Source organism: Danio rerio, chromosome 1, assembly GCF_049306965.1.
Source record: "Danio rerio strain Tuebingen ecotype United States chromosome 1, GRCz12tu, whole genome shotgun sequence".
NCBI lineage: Eukaryota > Metazoa > Chordata > Actinopteri > Cypriniformes > Danionidae > Danio > Danio rerio.
In genome coordinates, this window is record NC_133176.1 from 23,351,264 (window position 1) to 23,372,214 (window position 20,951).

A 20,951-nucleotide genomic window follows, 5' to 3' on the forward strand; every position below is an offset into this window, starting at 1 on the left:
TCAGAAACTGACAAATGCGAGAGTGACGTGCAAAAAAACAAAACAAAGGAGAAGCCAGAAAAAACAAAGGGGAAAATTATTTTTTTTAGCAAACGTGAACAAATTGCCATGTTTAACTATTATCATCACCTTTTGGACTATGATGAACTCAAAATGATGCAATTACTGTCTAATAAGAGGTTACATGTGCTGCTGAAGATTAAAGAGGTTTGCACTGACTGTGGGCTATATTTCGTGTTGTTTTTGAACCTAAATAAGGACCAAATGTATGCTGTGTGTAGTTTTTGATAATTGATCTGCAGTTATAATCAAATTATGTTCTGAGAAAAGTTAGTAATTAACATTCATACACAAGTATTTTTGTCTATAAAGCATCTGTTTTGTGAGAAGTACCTCTCATATGATATGTAAATGATCCGTACAGCTTTACTGTAGACATTTTCTCAAGCGAAAATGACGTTGACTGAAACTTTCTGTCATACACCACCCCCACCAAAAGAGTACCATTGGTAACCTTTTAGCAGTGAAAATGCAAGCCTGATAAAGGTACTGTACCACTCAGTGTAAATGGGTCATTAGCTGTCAATTGTCCCCATAGCAGAAAAAAAAAATGCAATGTCTCTACATCAGAACATTGTAGGGACTTGGGTATTGGCTCATTTGACTTGTGCTAGCAAAATGGGACTTCTTGTGTACTATGCATGCTAACATTGATTAGCCAAATTTTAAAATTGATTAGCTACATGCTACTAATGATTATCTAAGTGCAATAACATATGCTAGAAGCGCTCACTAAATATAAGGATTTGATCAAACATGCACATGAGGGTTGTCATTTAACAACAAAGTTTATGTTAGCAACTGCTAGCAACCACCTAGCAATGTCATAAACATTTTAGCAACTGTCAAGACTATTTAGCAACCGCTTTGCTTCCTGCCAACTGCCTTTCCCCGTCCTTGCTAAGTCACGTTGGCTTTCTCAAGCCAACATCAAAGTTTATTAACAAACGTTTGGTTCTAGTTACACAATTGAAATGTAAAACACTTTTCGTTAGCTTAGTGTTGGTCTAGTGATTGCATGGATTCCTTCTGAAAAAAAAGGAAATTGGCAGCAGTTTTAAAGAGCAATAGTAAATAAATGCAAATTTACCTTTAGTGATAGTTTATAGGTCTTTTTTAGAATATTTTCTACAAAATCTCCTGGCAATTCATAACTATTTGAACGAGTGGCTAAATTTTATCATCTCATTCAAACATTTTAGTATGATCAGCTCATCCTGCAATGACAGTTGGGTTTAGGGGTGGGGTTTTGCCTCCTTTTGTCAAAATTAAATGCATTGAATCCGTATGAATTATTCATTCATTTATTCATTCTTTTTCTTTTTGGCTTAATCCCTTTATACATAAGGGGTCGCCACAGCAGAATGAACCGCCAACTTATTTAGCATACATACTTTATACAGTGGATGCCCTTTCAGCTGCAACCTAGTTCTGTGAAACATCCACACATTCATTTACACACATAAACTGCAGCCAATTTTGTTTATTCAGTTCACCTATACTGCATGTCTTTGGACTGTGGGGGAAACCGGAGCACCCAAAGGACACTTACTAGAGAACATGCAAACTCCATAAATAAATGCCAACTGACTCAGCCGAGACTCGAACTAGTGAACTTCTTGCTGTAAGGCAACAGTGCTAAACACTGAGCCACCGTGTCACCCCATTTGAATTAGACAGTTTAAATAGTTTTAAATATGTTTCCATATGAGATTGGGCCGAATATTTTATGTAATTTCAGCAGCTCATTGTGAACAAAACATAATTTGAACAATGTCCTTTTTGTCCTCCATTTACTTGAGTTTTATAAACAAAAACTGCTGAAACATACTTTAAAATACTTTTTGTAATGAGAGGAAGAAATGTCATGACTCGTCTTTAACTTGCCCCTAACTATAAGATCCCACTAATGTACAGAAACAACGTGGTCTCAAAAAAATAGCATCCGAAATTGTCAGTGTGTGTAAAACACGCTGAGAGGCGCGACTCTCTGCACCAGAGGAGATCACCACTAAATGCCTCCCTGCCAGTCAGCCTCATTTAATACTGCATGCACTGCTAAATACCTCCCCCCATCAGTCATTCTCAGTCCCACACGCGCACACACAGTGCCGTTTACAGGCTCTTCTAGGAGACAATACGTACAAGCTGAGGGAAAAATAGAGGAAGGGAGATAGAGGGAAATGGAAGAGAGAAAGAGCGTCTGAGAGGAAATACTATTATGTAAATGTGGCTGCGGGTTGGGGTGAAATTATTTTGGTGTCGTGCGATTAGGGGCCTCATCTGTTATTGATGTGCGCGGAGAGGAGAGCCATTACAGAGGGCCTGTGTCAAAAACGACCCCCGAGGAAACTGTGACCCCGGAGAGAGATCCAGAATACAACCAGTACAGTTGAAATGGGATTCCAGTAAGTTTCAGATATGCTCCGTGCTTGTTATTTAGTCAAAATCAATCAGAGTTATTTTTTTAGGTTCCCTTTTTCTATTTCACTCTCTTTTGCTTCTTTTCATCACAATTTATTTAACAAACTCCATTCCTTTACAGCCATTTTTCCATTCCAATTTCTCTCTCTTTCAGACTCTGGCCTCTCTCCAATCTTTGCCCCAGCTGTGGTGTGTGTGTATGTGTGTGTGAGGGCTGTGTCTATATGTGAAATGTGTGTGTGTGTGTGCATCATGGGCGCTGATGGCTTGCGTAGCTTCAGAATTGACAACATTTACAGGCTAAAATGAGAATCATCCATCTTCACTAGGCTGCTGTCAGAGGCAGGGCCAAACTTCATAATCCCCAATTACTAGCGCTAACCTCCCCATCTACATACACACATGATGAGAAGGCGGGTGCGGGTAGCATAAATAGAGAGGAAATGCCTATTTCAGACTGAATGGCTAAAACACAGAAAAACAGACAGTGGAAAAGAGTCAGAGAAGGAACGAGTGGACGGCGTGAGCTGTGATTGGGAAGGTCACAGTCTGATGCCCTCGCTGTGCTCATGAGCACTGAGGTGTTTAAGGGTCACTGGGAGACACACAGACACAAACAATCACCCTGCTTACCCTGTGTAATAGATACGCATTTTAGCAAATTTGTGGTGATTTTTTGAGATTTTATAGGAAACCTCTTCTGCAAGTTATCTTGGGCTATATAGAGTATTAAAAAGCAAATGTTCTTTTTTGTTACATATTTTAAAGTTTCAGGCCATTTTTGCTGTCAAATTTGCATATTTGGACAGGATCTGTCCCTTTTAAAATAAATAAATGAATAAATAGCCTATTATCTAACTTGGTTAGATGATTAAAATGTTTTTGAAAGTTTTGTGCTTAGCAGAGCTGCATTTATTGGATCAAAACACAATAAAAACACAAATATTATGAAAACATCATTGTTTGTTATATATAAAAAAATCCAGGTCATTTTATCCAGTCAAATTTGCATATTTGGACAGGATGTGCCCTTTTTAAATAAATAAATAAATAAATAAATAAATAGATAGATAGATAAATAAATAAATAAATAGACAAACAAACAAATAAATAAATAGCCAATGCTTTACTTGGTTAGATTTTTAAAATGTTTTTAAAAACCTCATGCTTAGCAGGGCTGTATTTATTGGATCAAAACAAAATAAAACCACACATTTTATGAAAATGTCGATGGCCATTTTTTACAGTCAAATTTGCATATTTAGACAGGATCTGTCCCTTTTAAAATAAATAAATGAATAAATAGCCTATTATCTAACTTGGTTAGATGATTAAAATGTTTTTGAAAGTTTTGTGCTTAGCAGAGCTGCATTTATTGGATCAAAACACAATAAAAACACAAATATTATGAAAACATCATTGTTTGTTATATATAAAAAAATCCAGGTCATTTTATCCAGTCAAATTTGCATATTTGGACAGGATGTGCCCTTTTTAAATAAATAAATAAATAAATAAATAAATAGATAGATAGATAAATAAATAAATAAATAGACAAACAAACAAATAAATAAATAGCCAATGCTTTACTTGGTTAGATTTTTAAAATGTTTTTAAAAACCTCATGCTTAGCAGGGCTGTATTTATTGGATCAAAACAAAATAAAACCACACATTTTATGAAAATGTCGATGGCCATTTTTTACAGTCAAATTTGCATATTTAGACAGGATGTGCCCCTTTTAAAATAAATAAATGAACAATTAGCTGATGGTTTACTTGGTTAGATTTTTAAAATGTTTTTGAAAGTCTAATGCTTAGCAGAAATTTATTTATTTGATTAAAACACAGTAAAAACACAAATAGTTAGAAAATGCCATTTTTTGTTATTTATCAAATCCAGGCCATCCAGGCCATTTTTTTTTGCAAAATTTGCATATTTTGAACAGGACGTGCCCTTTTAAATAAATTAATTAATTAATAAACAATGCTTTACTTAGTTAGATTTTACAGGGTCATGAAACCCCCCTCTTTCAGTTCAAGTCTATCTCAGAATTAAAAAAAAAAAAATCTTCATAATAGGCATGGAACACTGCGGGCAGAGCGAGGAGTGGGTGTGGCCGCCAGAGTTGGGGAAAAAATAAGGGCTTTTGTCAGTTGGCTCACCAGCTCAAGATAAAAAAAAATCTGATACACAAGGAGGAGACGCATAATTTTATATTTTACAATGTTAAAATTTAAAGAAATAAACAGTAATTTAATGCCGTTACAGTACATATGCGATAGGCTGTTCATAATTTCATATAATATATAACCACAACTTGTTATATCGGGCGACGCAGTGGCGCAGTAGATGGCGCAGTGCTTTCACCTCACAGTAAGAAAGTCGCTGGTTCGCCGGTTCGAGCCTCGGCAGGGTTAGATGGTTCATTCCGCTGTGGCGACCCCAGATTAATAAAGGTACTAAGCAGAAAAGAAAATGAATGAATGAATGAATGAATGAATGAATGAATGAATGAATTTGTTATATCATTATAAAGATAATTAGGTTTATATAAACCCTATAAATGAGGAGGACTTCTCTCTTCCTGATTACCCGGGTCTGAATGCAGACACAGTAGATAGCAGTACAGCAGGTCTCTTTTACTGTCAATTTCAACTATTAGCCCTGCTGGTAATCTAAAGGATTTTAAAAATGTGTGAACACAGCTGCACAGATAAGTGATGTGTCTGAATGGTAACAAACTCAACTGATAAAAGCCAAAGTCTGCCATTCTCCAATTCTCTTACAGCTCTCCCCAACAAAAATGCTTCCTGCACACAATCAGCTTTACTGTATTGGCCCTGACAGCATTGCAAAAAAAAGCCATGCAACAATCACTGAATCATGGAAACAAACACAGCCACGGCCATATAACTTGGTGGGTTTGTGATCTGTCCATATTAGTCTGTCATCGTAGAGCACAAGCAGCCATGAATAATGAAAAAGCTGGGTTTTCTCATTGGATAAGAAAATAATGAGAAATTTGTTATATCTCATTGTTATATAAACCAACATGTCATCACTTCACTAGCAGATGTGCGTTACATCATCGATTTTGATCTCACCCCTAAAATGATTTTAAACCCGGAAGATGAAATTAGCTGACAAAAGCTCAAAATTATCCAGTTTTTCCTACAATTAAAGCTGACAGGTGCTAATGTTGTCTTGAAGCTCAACACAAACAAATCTATTAAAATCTTTAAAAAAGTACTCCAGGGTGTCTTGAACATTTAAAATGTTTTTGAAAGTCTCGTGCTTTTTATGTAGCCGATGCCATTTATTGTTTTAGAATAATACATTTAGAAAATTTAAATTTTTTTATGAAAAACCCCAAAGTTCTTTTTAACTCTCAGATCATTATTGTCACTTTTAATCAATTGAATTTATTCTTGCCGAATAAAGTAAATTAATTTATTCTTTTCATTCGGCTTAGTCCCTTTGTTAATTAGTGGTCACCACAGTGGAATGAACCGCCAACTTATCCAGCACATGTTTTATGGCAGCTGATGCCCTTTCCAGCTGCAATCCAGTACTGGGAAACATCTATTCACTCTCAATCACACACATACACTATGGCCAATTTAGTTTACTAATTTACCTGTAGCACATGTCTTTGGATTGTGGGGGAAACCTGAGCAGCTGGAGGAAACCCACACCAACACAGGGAGAACATGTAAACTCTACACAGAAATGCCAACTGACCCAGGCACTCGAACCAGCAACCTACTTGCTGTGAGGCAACAGTGCTAAGCACTGAGCTACTGTGTCACCCTTGAAAAAAGTAAATCAATACCAATAATGTCAAATTATAAATACAAGTAAATATACTAAATTTGCATGTTAGTTTAAGCAGCAATAGTGACATCATTTTCAAAAGCTTGCACTTTGAAACCCATTTTATAAAGTTTGCTTTTTCAGGCCTCCAAAACACTGTTGTTATGTAAAGAATGTGGTCAAATTGCATAAAAATATCATGTCACATAAACATATCCTAAAGTTAGCAATCCACTAAAATGATCAATACCATAAAAGCACAAAATTACCTGCAGCTTAGCATTTATTTACAGGAATGTTAAAGGAGATGGAAATAGCTTGTAATGATGTAACTGTAGGTAACAGCAGGGGCAGGTGGACCATCAGGATTTTGTTGAGATTTAATTCACATCCTAATCAGGGTTATTAATAACCTTCTCCCGCACTAAAACAGAAGCGACATCCACTTCCCAAACTCTGCCATCACATCACATTCACACCTGAGTGACAAACCCCATTACCGCCAATGGAGATGAATCACTGTGGGTGATCACTGGGGCAGAGATCATTGAAAGTAATTGGGGATGAAAGCACACAAGCGGGGGTCAGTCTGAGGTCGACCACATACATCACCTGGATCTATGCCACCACCACTCATTAGTTTTGACTATGTACCTTTGTGCCATTCACAGAATTGGTTTATTGGTAAGCCCCGCTCCACTTAGTTACTGTTGCTAACTCAGATAAACGAATGAGGGTTTTCTAACCTACAGCACCTTTTGACTGCCACAGTAGGAAAAAAATACTATGGACGATGATGGGTGCCAGCAAATTGCATTCTTCAAAATATCTTCTTTTGTGTTCAACATAAGAAAGAAATCTCAAAAAGATTTTAAAGCACATGAGGGGGAATAAACAATAAGGGGATTGTAATTTTTAGGTGAACTATCTATTTAATTTAGAAGCAAGGGTTTACAAATCTCAGTGGAAGCAGGGGAGATCTCATGTTACAGTGGTCACGTTCACAGATAATCAACATTCAGAGTAATCCAATAATCAACACCTGAGGCAGAGGCTGTGTTACTACATAACGATTGCGATTTAATAATTGAGAGTGGAGTTAAAAGAATTGTTTTTTCGAGATACCTCAGAACAAATATTTACATCCTTGTTGATGTTCTGGATGTTAAATCTTGTTTCAATTCCATTGCTCATCCTCTCAGGATACCAGGAATCAGTGTCAGAATCAGGCGCATCTTTTTATCATTTTTGCAGCATATACTCCATCAAACAAAAATCTAGCAGTGTTTGTCTATGGCACTGAAACCTAAAGGTATGGACTTTTAGTTTGTGTGAATCTGATACTGCTATTGGCTCATTCAGTTGAATATGAATCTTAGACACTGCAAAGTTGTTTTGTGGTATTTATTTGGTGTTGCTTGAAGAACTGCATGAAAATGATCATTTATTCTTCAACAATAGATTCCTAATGTGAAAAGGAACAAAAATGGTTGCCGTCATACTGCCCCGTAGTGTTCAGTTTACCTAGAAATCAAATGTCAAATGTGTTTTTTTTTTTTTCCGATGTGGTCAGTTGTCTCTGTAGCATTATGCATGGTGTTGTACGTATGATGCAGCATGCTTAGGTTCAAGTCTGGTGAAGCACTGTTCCACAAAATAAATAAAAGAAACCTAAAGTCAAGGTAAAACTATGTGGTCGCAGTATACTTTTCTTTTATGTTTGCTAGCAACACTATTGGTTGGGTTTAGAGAAGGCTTTAGGTTAGTGGTTCAATAGGTGACCTGTATTATAAGCACTGTCGTCTCATGGGTGTGTACAATAATGTTTAATTGAAAAGTACCATATTTCAGATCCTTAAAAATGTAGACAGCGGCCTTTAGTGGATTTGTTATCTGAAACATGCAACAAAACATTCCCAGAGCAAGGTATTTTTATGGCCCAATCCCAATTCTATCTCTTAGCCCTTCCCCTTCCTCTTGCCACTCATATTGCAAGTTCATAAGGAGGGGTAGGGGTGTCCCTAAGGGAAAAGGCTAGATAGGCTAGACCATCTACAACGGCAGCATGGCTTCACACAGAAGTTAGGAGATACACAAATCAGTATTTTTTTTGTCATTATTACAAATTTTTACAACAAACAAACACATGTTTAAATACATTCATAACCGTGTACATATTTTACCATCATGCTAACAAAAAACAATTAATAAAATGCTAAATTTCGCTATATATAATCTATAATTATAACTACAATAAAGTAGTCCAACAACAAATCTGTCATTCGATGACACTCGAATACCCTGTCAGAAAAGTCTAGTGGCTAGGAATAAGCTTTTTACAGTGTTTGCTATAATAATGTTGTTTTTGTGTGTTTAGATGAATATGGCCACAGTAAAAACACAACATATAGTTACGAACTTATTGCCACATTATATCGTTATGATGATATGATATTGTTGCCTTTTGTGATTTCCTGAAGATACCAAAATATAACACAACTGGAATAACTACAGCAGACACCATTGTCAATCTCATATGAAGTAAGAGATCACAAAGACATATGATGAAGTGTTCAGGTGTTGTGTGCTGTGCTGGAATCGGGGCTATGTTTTGCAAAAGAGAGAGAGTGGATAATTGACAGAAAAAACAGAAAACACACAAGAAAACAGAACGATATAGGAGTATACACACTTCATTTCACGAAGTGGACTTTTCTTCCATTGGAGCCATCTAATATAATTTCTCTCCATAGACGTCAGATTATTCGGCTATGGCATCTCTGGCTGGCGGATTGGAGGAGATGAAGAACAGCTTAGCCAATCAGACAGGGGCAGAGTTGGGATCCACAGTCGCAGGACCTCAGTCGTATCCACTCGTATCCGGTAAGATATCTGTATGTAAAAATGATTAAATGAAAGCCAACCCTGTAAGGTTTTCACTCCTGTTTTTTTCTCAGATGTTTGCTTATCAATGTGACACATCTGAACTTTGAAATGTGGTCGATTTAATGTAAGTTCTGCTGCATACTGAGAAAGTATTGCTATGAGCAGTAATTGATATTAAGCATTAAATATTGTAAATAATGTGACAATAGTTTCAAAAGGTTACTTCTAAACCAATATGAACATTTAAATTGAATCATTTGTGATAAAAAAACTATAACAAATGATCATAAGTTCAAGTATAAGTTATCAAGTGATGTAAATAATAACAATTCAGGTAGTCAAAGCAGCAAAAGAACACACAACCAAATAATATGATAATTCATAGACACACATACATAGATGTATTAGCTATAAAGAAGGTCGCACACCAGAAGCGCGCACATGACAGTTTAAAGTATCACATACCAGACGCGCACATTCGAATGATTTTTAACATGAAACTAATCAGATGGCGCTCTGTGGCGCGGCTGAAAAATGAACTGCGTCCTGAGCCATGGCCGACAGCCGCCGACTTGCGGCGCCGGTTTGTGTGTCCCGATAGAAACCTATGTTTAAAATTCTCGGCCTGCGAGAAATAACTCGGCCTGCGGCCTCGTGCCAACGCACGCCTCCCACCAGTGCCGATATACAGCCATATCGCACTGCTACTCGTGTGATATTGCTCATATATAAAAGACTTAGTCAAAATATACTTTTTTGAAACTCATCAGATTAATTAATTTACAAAATTAATTTGTTTAACATTATCCAATTTTGTTTATTTATTTGATTTGATTTAGTTTAGTTTTATTTACTTTATTTTTGTATTTATTATATTTGGAATTTAATTTAAATGTGTACTGTATCAGATGATAAATGGTGTTTAATATCACTCTGGGATCATTTTGGAATTAAACATCTGACATATTGGTCGCTTTCAAATTTCACAGTTAGCACATTTAACACAATTTAAATATCCAAATATGTATGTGCTTCCCAGTCTGCTGACATCTGATGTGAGATCTGCAGGGATTTCTGTGTTAAACATGAAGTAGAAGTACCTGATTGTGGATAAGCTGGCTGTGGGCAGCTCAGGGGTGATGAGAGTGTTATCAGACCTGTTAAACAGTGCTCAGTGATTCAGATTCAGACTCAATATCCTGAGGGACAGAGGGAGTGGATGGAGACCTGTAATTACTATATACACGTCTCCTCCTCTCCCTTACTCACTCACTCCATTTGGGAGTAAGGGAGCGCTAATTAAGTGCTGCTTGGACAGGAGCCCTAACGAGGGAATCATGGAATTGGGATTTGTGCACCATCTGACAAGGTAGAGCGAAACTTGTACATCTAGACAGGGTGTGTGTGTGTGTGTGTGTGTGTGTGTGTGTGTGTGTGGATGGAGAGTAAGCCAGAATGTATTAAAGCCAGCGCTCGTCTCATAATGGACCATACGAAAAGACAGCAGATTTTTCCTCATGTTTGCATAATGGCGCCCCCTATTGGTAAATTACAAATGGACATTTTATAATTTGCCAAGACTATAAATATTTATCATGATATCTTACATGTTTTTTACACTGTAACAAAATCGAATTGATACTGTTTTGGTAGTACTCTTGTACTCTTGTTTGGACTGTGTTAAAAAGATGTTATATTATGATAGCAAAATTATGATTTAAAAAATATAAATTAAAGGTTATTTTCATTTTCTAATGTAGTTGACTGAAGTAATAAACAAAAATTCCTTGCCATTAATTTATTATTTTAAATTCTGAAGTAACATTTGGGCCAACAAAAAAATTGTCGACTGAAACTGGAACTTAGGGTTAAGCTTTTTTCAGCTTTTTTTCAGCTTTTTCTTTGTTTTTTAGAAAGAGAATAGTATTGAAAATTGACATAAGCTAGACTTAAACTTGCACTGACCACATAACTACCACTGCACAAAAGCATGTGAACTACCCATCGGACCTCATCCCCACATATTCCAGATTTTTTCTTCAATGATTTTTCAGGCAAGAAAATCTTTTCCTGTCTACCCTCTTTCAGTCTTTTCTCCTTTGACAACATCTCTCAGAGGACCAGGCCTTGTCTGTTCCTCTTCTGAAGAGTCCATTTCTGCTTCTGTCCCTCGCTGTTGCCCTGTCCACTGACCCAGAGTGGATTAGTATCCAGTCTTCACTAATGTCTTCCTGTCACCTAACATGGACAACCAGCTGAATAGAGAGAAAGAGAGTGAGACTGTAAGTGTGTCAGGTCTGGAGATTTTCAATGGTGTAGCCCGATCTCACGACTACTAACTGGGACAAAAAGCGTTAGCATATTATCCCAATATTAGCCTCACTCTACTGACTCCCTGTTTGTTTTAGGATTTTAGGTTTTAAGATTTTACATTGGTTGGCGCCATCTTATTTAATTTAGTTTTTACAATTTTACATGTTTTTGTGACTGAAACTGCATAATTCGAAGTGGAAGTTTTTGAAAATGACGCTGTGGTGTCTGTGTTAAAAACAGAAAACTATGGAGCCAGATAAGTCTCAAAAATGATACATTTACAAAATATAATTCATACATCAACAACACAATTCACGTTTACAAAATCCAATTCGGAAAATAAAAACACCATTCATAAATACACAAATCCAATTCATAAAATAAAATGTATAAATATTTAATTCCATTTCGTAAATTTAAAACAGAATTCAAAAATCCAAATAATTTTTGTGCTGTACACATATGAATTTTATTATGTAAATTTATTTTTGAGACTAAACTGGCTTAGCTAAAACAATGCAATTATTAAGTTTTTTTGGGGGGGACAACTTAGTAGTTTTAAGTTCAATCAGCGTACATTTGTTAAAACTAATTAGCTAACTTATGTTCTTTATGTTGTCCCAACACAAACCAATTGTGTGGAACTCTGCATTTATTACAGTGTACATACTTTGTAATGGACCAATAGAGTTATTTGTGACAGCTGAAGACAGCATCCCAGGCTGCTCAGCCAATGCTTTGATTACTGTGTCAGTGTTAGCAGCAGTAGAGTAAATATTGGAGTAATTGGAGACCTCCATGCTTGGTGTGTTAAAAATTAGACAATGTGAAAAAAATATATTTTATTCATGGTTCTGACACTCTGGCCCCCCATTAGTTTAGTTTTGAATACTTGGTAAATAACATTTAGGAATTTTAAAACAATTATGAATATTTAGTGAATCCAATCAAGCTGAGTGAATAGTTCAATGACTTAAGTCATATAGACTGTTCATTTGTGTAATTTTCAGATTAATTAGTTCTCTTGAACAAACTCATAAAGTCACTTGCTGTAACTGACTGCCATAATTGCAAAAGTTGTTATAATTAAAACTCGCTTCTCACCTTAAAATAAAGAAATTTCATTGGTTAAAAATAGCTTTTTTATGCAAAGTCATATACATATTCTTGTCCACGTGACTGCCATAAACAACCAAAAAAGTTGTTATAATTGACACTCATTTCTCACCTTAGAATAAAGAAATTTTACTGGTTAAAATATATATATATATATTTTTTTTTTTTATCCGAAGGTCATATTAAATTCATTGTCCATGTTTTCTACCCTCTTCCCATTCTCCTAACACTTGTCTTCCTCCTTCGCTAAGTTATTCTCCACCTTTCCTTGGTCTCTCTTCCACCTTCTCTGGTATTCTCTAGCCTTTTTAATCTCCGATAAAGTATTCAGTTTCCTTCTCTGAATCTGTTCTCACCTCCTCCCCCTCACAAGTCTGACGGAGGCTTAAACGCTGCCTGTGTTGAAGGGAATGGATGAACTGAGGGTGATGGTGTTTATTATGATGAATGGGCTGCAGTCCACAGATCAGCACCATGTGCAGACTGAGAGATGATTCACTCTGACAGCCATGTCATGTAGCCTAATACAGTTATACAGCCATACAACACACAGAGAAAGGGGAGATTAAGCTAGGGAGAATTAAATTTAGAAAGTGTCCAGTGATTGTTGTGAAATGGACAAGTAAAATCCCTCATTAATATTTTTGTTAATCTATCCTTGTTTGTTTTTATTGAACTAATCACAAGTTGGTACTAAACACACCAAAGATTCAGCAACATACTTGTTTAGTTGCTAACAAAGTCCAGGTATATACTTTTTTCTTTCTTTTTTTAAGAACAAAATTTCTTTATTTAACTTTTGCAGTAAGACTAGTTGCACATTAAGAATATTTATTTACCCTCAGGTCCAACACATTTTCGAAATAAATGTTATGTTTTTGTTTAGTTTTTCATCACTAATGTTTGATTTACTAATATGCCTCTTATGCTGAGTTCAGACTGCATGATTTTCAAAATAACCATGTCACAGATGTTTTTACACTGACTTTTTACATGTTTCGTCGCTGCTTTGTTTACATTGCAAGATGGATCGGAGACAGGGAATTTCACACTGCATGACTTTACAAAAGGAGAATCGCCGACAACTTTGTCCAAACTACGTCTCTCAACCAAAAACATGTAGTATATATATTTTTTGTTATTAACTACATAATGAGAACGAACCCTTTAATGGGGTGGAAAATGTACATGTTTGCTCACCTGGGTTTGAAAGGAATTAGCAATTTGTCCTCAACTTTTTTTTTTTCGACCTGGTTGTGATATTGCTCAGATTACACGTCAAACAGGCACGGGTGCTCCTGCCAAATTTCCACTAGTTTTTTCCTCCATTTCTTGGGTCCAAATAAGCTGAAAATGAGCGTTTTTAACTTCTCCCCCAATCTTGCTGGCCTGTAGGTACACTTGAAAGTAAATGCTGCTCTCTCATTGGCTGTAGGTAATCGCCAATGTTATTTTCAGTCAAAACTCATTTCACAAGGCATGATTTGAATTGGCAACTGATCCAGATATTTAGCACGCCAAATATCTCACGGGCATTGGCGATTCATCGAAGATTCTCTCAGATCACGTCCTTGATAGTTCATACTGTGTGATTGTTTCTCGCGTAATTGAGCACCGATTTGCTTGTGATTTCAAGCATTTGTCGGAGATTTCTCAAAACCTGTCGGCGAGTCAAATTCGGGTTTTAAATCATGCAGTTTGAACTTGACATTAGTTGATTTAGCAAAGATTTGGCTTATTCAGTTAAAGTTTGCTTGATTAAAAATGACTTATTTAGTGGTGGTAATTCCCGGATATTTGCTGACAATTTTGCAATAAAAAAAAAAAAAAAATATATATATATATATATATAAATATAAAAAATTATAGAAATATAAAAAATATGTATATAGTCTGACACAAATCATAAGCTTCTATTTTTTTGGTCTCTTGTCAAGACAAGATCTAAAACAGATCTAAACGGTAGGGATTAAGCCAAAAGAAGGTTGGAACTCTTATTTTTATATGATTTCACTCCTCAGAGCGTCTGACATCATGTACCTCACTCAGGACATTCGTTAGGGCTTTCCCAACTGTAATACATCTAAAACACGAATTGCTGTAAAACTCGTACTAGGGAAGCGTTTTCTCTTGGTAACTCTAGAGACTGAGTTAAGCGAAAACATTTATTAATGTTACGCACACCCTAATACCATCCATGTAATGGACGATAATGTTCTTCAATTTAGTCGAACTTGCCATCATTGTGAGCTGCTTGCTTTTCTGTCTCTTCCATTGCTCCGTTTGTTGGCTGTTTGCTCCCACTTTCTTTTGCAGTCTGAAGTGCATCAAATGCACAAAATGCTATATTTACACCACGGGATGCCTAATCTAATATTTGCACTGACTTCACATTGCACAAAACAATCCCCCCACACTCATGTAATGATGAACAATGACGTGCACTGCCACATAAAACAATTAATTGTAAACTGAAATAAAATATAATTTGATTATATGGTTTGGAATTGGATGTTTTATGAGATTATTCATGTGTTTTTGAAATTATTTTGCGTTTAAATAAGAATTTTGCAGGATAACAAAAATTTGTGGCTTTTTGTTGATTTTGCATTGGATTCAGCTATCACGGAATTGTGAAAGACTACGGGGTCTGCATAATAGTTTAGTATATATAGAGTGATTATATTTACTAATGGTCAAGATTATTCGTGGTACCTGGATTAGTCTGATTAGATTATTTGGTTGTTATCTAAGAATAACATACCTCTGCAAATTTTGTGATCGACCAGTCAGAATCAAGTATTCCAGAGAGTTGCAGTCAAGTAAATATCAAAGTTGTATATTTAATCTTAATGTATTTTGAGACTGCTTTGAGACATTTGATCCATGTTGATAAAAAATGGTTGATAAAAAACGGAAAATACTTAAAAACAGATTAGGAATTAATTTTTTTAATGTAGCCGATAACCTGTTACTGTAATTTGTTATTATCATACATTTAGATGTGTTTCGTGACCGTTTATTGTACAAGCAGATTCTGTGTTAGGTCAAAAAAAGCTGATGTTTTTTGTCTGTTAGAATGCATTTGACCACATGAGCATCTACACTAAAAAACCTAATCTGATGCATTTTCAACTACCTGAGAAAGTAGTCAACAGTGTCATCCAGTTTTGATCAGATTAATGAAAACACATAAACACATCTAAATACCGGATATATAATGAATCATCAGTTTCCCAGAACTGGTTTTCCTTTTTTATCAGATTGTGGCGTAGAGAATAAAGACAGGAGACAGGAAAAATGTACGCTCTACACTAACACTAGATATATCCAGATTCTGTCACACATCAGTGTGTAATTATACCAGAGGCCCTGTTACTGCGACAAAGGCAGATTTGTTATGACATAAAGCAAGATGGCTGTATTATTACCAACATGACTTCTGCAGTCTACCAAGCTCATAAGAAGACACTTACTGAGTTAAAAAGCTAGTTAGTTGCACTGTTTTTTTCAGAAATGCTCTCCTGTGTCCTAACTGACAATATTTTCAGAATCAAAACAGTAATAATCAAACACTTTCATCTGTGAAGATTGACCTTCATTGTTTTTCAGTGTATTATTATTTATTTATGTAAATGTATTTAAAATGTTAAGATCGAAGAAGATACAAAATTGCATAAAGGTTTAAAAATACTTTAATATATTTACAGTGCTCAGCATATATCTAACTTTTAAATTCATACTTTTAATAGGAAGCTATACAATATTAGATATGTGCATATACCTTAAATTAGTCAGTACTGAAGCCAAATCTGGAGCTTATCTAACAAAATAACTTACGATATTGGTCTAAAAACTAGTACATCCAAATTTATGTGTATATGTTAATTCAAAAAAGAGGAAAAATCAAGAGAAACTAAAAAATTAAAAAATTTAGTTGAAATTTTGTAGGTTGCACTTTTTTTTTTTTGCAATATTTTGCTTGAATTTAATTGTATTATCTTTCCATTTTTAGATATGTTTGGTAACTAAAATATTATTTTAATAAATATATCTGTTTAATAAATCTGTTTTGTTTAAATGCACCAAAATCCATTTCCTATATTCAATGAGAAATGGATGCAAATGTTTATTTTCAAAACGCTGTGTACTCAATTATGCTGAGCACTGTAGATATATTGGCTGGATTAGTCCAGTGAACATAAGCCATTCTAGTTTTGACATTTTTTAAAATTAGTCTTTTAATTATTAATTTATTTGACTTAGCATAATGTCTTCTTAACTTCTGTAAATCCATATAAGAATATTATTTCAACATTTATATATTATTTGCCATTTTACACGTCACTTGTTACAATTTGAACAATAATCCAAATGAAAAAACTGTGAGTAAACTGTAGAAATTTAGTGAAGTACATCATGAAATGAAGCACTGTTGTTTACGAATCAGTTTACGTCCATTTAAAAAAAAGCTTAACTTCAAGGTATGGTTTAAATGAACTGAGATCATAAACGTCTGTTGATAGTATTCTCACTTGAAGAGGCTGGAACATGCAAACAGTATCCCCTCACAACTAACAAGCGAATAAAAAGGTTAAAGCCAAGTTTACTGAACAATTATAGATGAAATTGCTGCCACAGAGTCACGGAGAAGTCAGATCAATAAACCCTTCCCAATGGAGTTGATGCTAATCATGCAAGCAATGCTCTTTTATTTTGACAGGTCGTGACCTGGCCAGCACAACACTCCCAGGATACCCTCCTCATGTCCCTCCGACGGGACAAGGCAGTTACTCCACACCCTCCCTCACTGGAATGGTACCTGGTGAGTCTCATACTGAACACACAACCTGATTCAACCATGTACAACATCCTGGATCATACTAAAATATAACAAGAATAATCAGATCTGAAGTATATGTTTAGGTAATTTCAAGCGTACAATCAGAGTTTGGTGATTCTACATCATTGGTATTCACACATTAGGTTAGGTTTAGGGGTAAACTGTAAAATGTACTGTAAAATTTACAGCACACTTGTAATTATTTATTTACATCACACAACCAAATTTGCTTTTAAGTTACTATAAATTTTAGAGTAGAGATGATGTCTGGGGGGTGGCACGGTGGCACTGTCGCCTCACAGCAAGAAGTTGACATGTCTGTTTGGGGTTTGCATGTTCTCCGTGTTTGTGTGGGTTTCCTTCAGGTGCTCCAGTTTCCCCCATAGTCCAGAGACATGCACTAAAAGTGAATTGGATGAACTAAATACGTTGTTTTCAATCACGTGGTTCTGATGATGCGCGAAAACCAGATTGAGAAAAACTGAATGGGAGACATGGAGGAAAGTTTGTATTTTTGCTATTTATACCATATTTCAAAGGAGATCTAAACAGAAAATAACCACATATGCTGAGCATAAACCTTATATCATGAAGAGGGCCAAGTTTTTAACTGAACTAAAATATATCATCATGCAGTATATACTGTAAAATCACATCACTTGAAAAATACTATAGTTAAATACCATAATACTATAGTAAATTGTGTTTGGAAGCATACTGTAGATGATTACTTGCATTAAACTGTCGCAGTAATTATATTGTTGTGGTACAACACAACTGTATTAATGAACTAATTAATCAATAGGCTTCAGTTTTTTTACACTATAATCACAATGCACCACAGTTTACACTAACGTTACAATATTTATTACAGTTTTTCAGCTAGTTTCTTGAACAGCTTTATGAGCTAAAACATTTGGAAGTTAATAAAAGCTGGTCGGCAATTCTTATTTTGGCCGATTAAAACAGTTATGATAGTGATTTCTATGTAGAAGACCACTTCCTCTCCTCCATCTGAATTTCGCACGTCATCAATGACGTCATGTGAAAACAATCTATTGGATGTAGTGTATGAGTGTGTTTGAATGAGTGTGTATGGGTGTTTCCAAGTACAAGGGTTGCGGCTGGAAGGGCATCTGCTGCGTAAAACATATGCTGGAATAGTTGGCGGTTCATTCTGTTGTGGCAACTCCTGATAACCAGGGACTAAGCCGAAGGAAAATGTATGAATGATGTAGTCTGGATTAACATTTTTGACAGAAATATGTTGATCTGAAACACGTCATAAAGTAAAATCAGGATGGGTTAACAATCACATGCACATGCAAAATCAAATGTTAAAGTTTACACACACTTCTCATATACTGTTATACAACAGTTTAAAATAATGAATTTTTGAACAAAAAACCTTTACTGTTTTTTTCAAAACATTCTTCAAAACATCTTCTTTTGTGTTTAAAATAAACTCAAACTAATTTGAAAGCACTTGAGACTGATTAAATTGTCATGTTTTGATGAAGTTTTTTTCATGTTTTTGTTTTTTGGCGCATTGCTAAAGAAGGCAGCGCTGATGAAAATAACAGACAGGCTAATTTCCGTGCATGTGCCACCCTCACTCTTCCGTCTGCAGTCCCTCTCCCTGCACCCCGTTTTCACCTCTGCTTTATTTGGCTTGAGGTCCCAGTGGGAGGGGGTCTTGTCTTTGCCACTTCCTGTCTCCCCCCATCTGCCAGGCTGACAGGCGTCCCGGGGGGGCAGAGGGATGGAGAGGGGGCTGTTGGGCGGTTGGCAGAGTGTGTTTGGCGGGTGGCGACTGGCTTTGAGTCTTCGGCTGGACTATTAGACCCCAGTCACACAGCTGTCCCTTCTCAACATCAGTAATTTGTTTTTAATGAGAATCATCACTGACCCTTGACTAATTCATTCATTCTCCTGCAGACTCCCTCGGCCTCCTTTCTTTTAGGTTTTTTTTGTAATCCACAGGCCACTTCAGAATCGCAGAAATACACTTGGTTATTCATATTCACAAACACAAAACGCATGTAAATGACTCAGAATGCCGTTTAAATAGATGCATATTTATGTAATGCTAAGTTGAGTCTTTTTTTTTTATCTGAACAGTCATAATTTGAAATGAACTAAAAATAGTCATGGATTTGTTATTAAAATAAGCTTTATTTAGTAACCAAGTTGTTTTGAATGGTTAAGGCTTACTGCTCTTTCATTCTGGCGTTGGTCAATGACCTACTAAAAACAAAAGTGTGCGCACACTGAGATTTTTAAATCGATAGTCAATTAACAATATATTATTCAAGATTTTTTTTAATCATTGTTTTAAGTTGATGATATATATAATTTAGAGTTATTGCAGAATAGTAGTGCAGATTTTTATTTTATTTAAGAGACTTGTGTTTATTTATTAATTTAAAAGTTAAAGATTTGAATGGATTTTAGCTAAATAAGGAAATAACTAAAAAATTTTAATTATATTTTAAATAAGTCAATTCATTTAAAAAAAAATTCTGAAACTTTTAAAAATCTGTTTTAACTATTTTATATGAATGTTTGTAAAGCTACTGCTTACAGAAAACCTGTTTACACTTTTATGCTTTTAGATAAACATTCTTTAGGTTTTTTATTTTTTCGATTCTAGAGACCAGATTGTCAAAAATCTTACATCTTACTATACTTATGTGGACATATGGTCCCCACAATGTTCATACACAAACACATTAGGTTTTTATGTTTTTATGGGAACTTCTTATAGAATATACTTAAATATACTGTGCTTACTGTACATACTGCATTTTCTGATCCTTTACCCAAACCCTATTTCTAAACTCAACCCTTACAGAAAATATTCGGATGTTGATTAAATATATTTTCATTCATTCATTCATTCATTCATTCATTCATTCATTCATTCATTCATTTTTTTTTTGGCTTAGTCCCTTTATTAATCTGGAGTTGCCAAACAGAATGAACCACCAACTTATCCAGCATCTGTTTTACTCAGCGGATGCCCTTCTCCCCGCAACCCGAAACATCCATACACACATTCACACACACACACACACACACACACACACACACACACACACACACACACACACACACACACACACACACACACACACACACACACACACACACACACACACACTCATACACTACAGTCAATTATAGCAAACCCAATTCGCCTGTACCACCTCTTTGGACATGTGGGGGAAACCAGAGCACCCAGAGGAAACCCACGCGAACATTGGAAGAACATGCAAACTCCACAAAGAAATGCCAGCTGACCCAGCCGAGGCTCAAACCAGCAAAATTTTTGCTGTGAGGTGAATGTGCTATCCACTGCGCCACAGCCTCTCCTTAACATTTTCAGTTATTGTATTTTTAATTGATAGCTGCATTTCTATTCTAAAAAGTTACATCTCATCTTACTCTCGTTCCTCATTTAAAACTAAAGCATTGTGCTGAAATTCACTTT

General features: G+C 35.5%; 1 protein-coding gene and 1 long non-coding RNA gene across 2 annotated transcripts in view; one reads left to right on the forward strand and one right to left on the reverse strand.

Annotated features, from left to right (window-relative positions):
- The window catches only part of pax5 (paired box 5), a 97,054-nt gene that overhangs the window by 55,073 nt on the left and 21,030 nt on the right, over positions 1 to 20,951 (forward strand). Inside the window, 2 exon segments of the mRNA NM_131638.2 lie at positions 9,054 to 9,183; positions 17,339 to 17,440. Coding sequence (NP_571713.1) covers positions 9,054 to 9,183; positions 17,339 to 17,440 — 232 coding nt within the window.
- The window catches only part of LOC141385555 (uncharacterized), a 51,793-nt gene continuing 39,438 nt past the window's right edge, over positions 8,597 to 20,951 (reverse strand). Inside the window, exons 2-3 of the long non-coding RNA XR_012406165.1 lie at positions 8,993 to 9,192; positions 8,597 to 8,904 (exon numbers count right to left, since the gene is read on the reverse strand). This is a non-coding gene — a long non-coding RNA (uncharacterized lncRNA). The remainder of the gene's footprint in view (positions 8,905 to 8,992; positions 9,193 to 20,951) is intronic.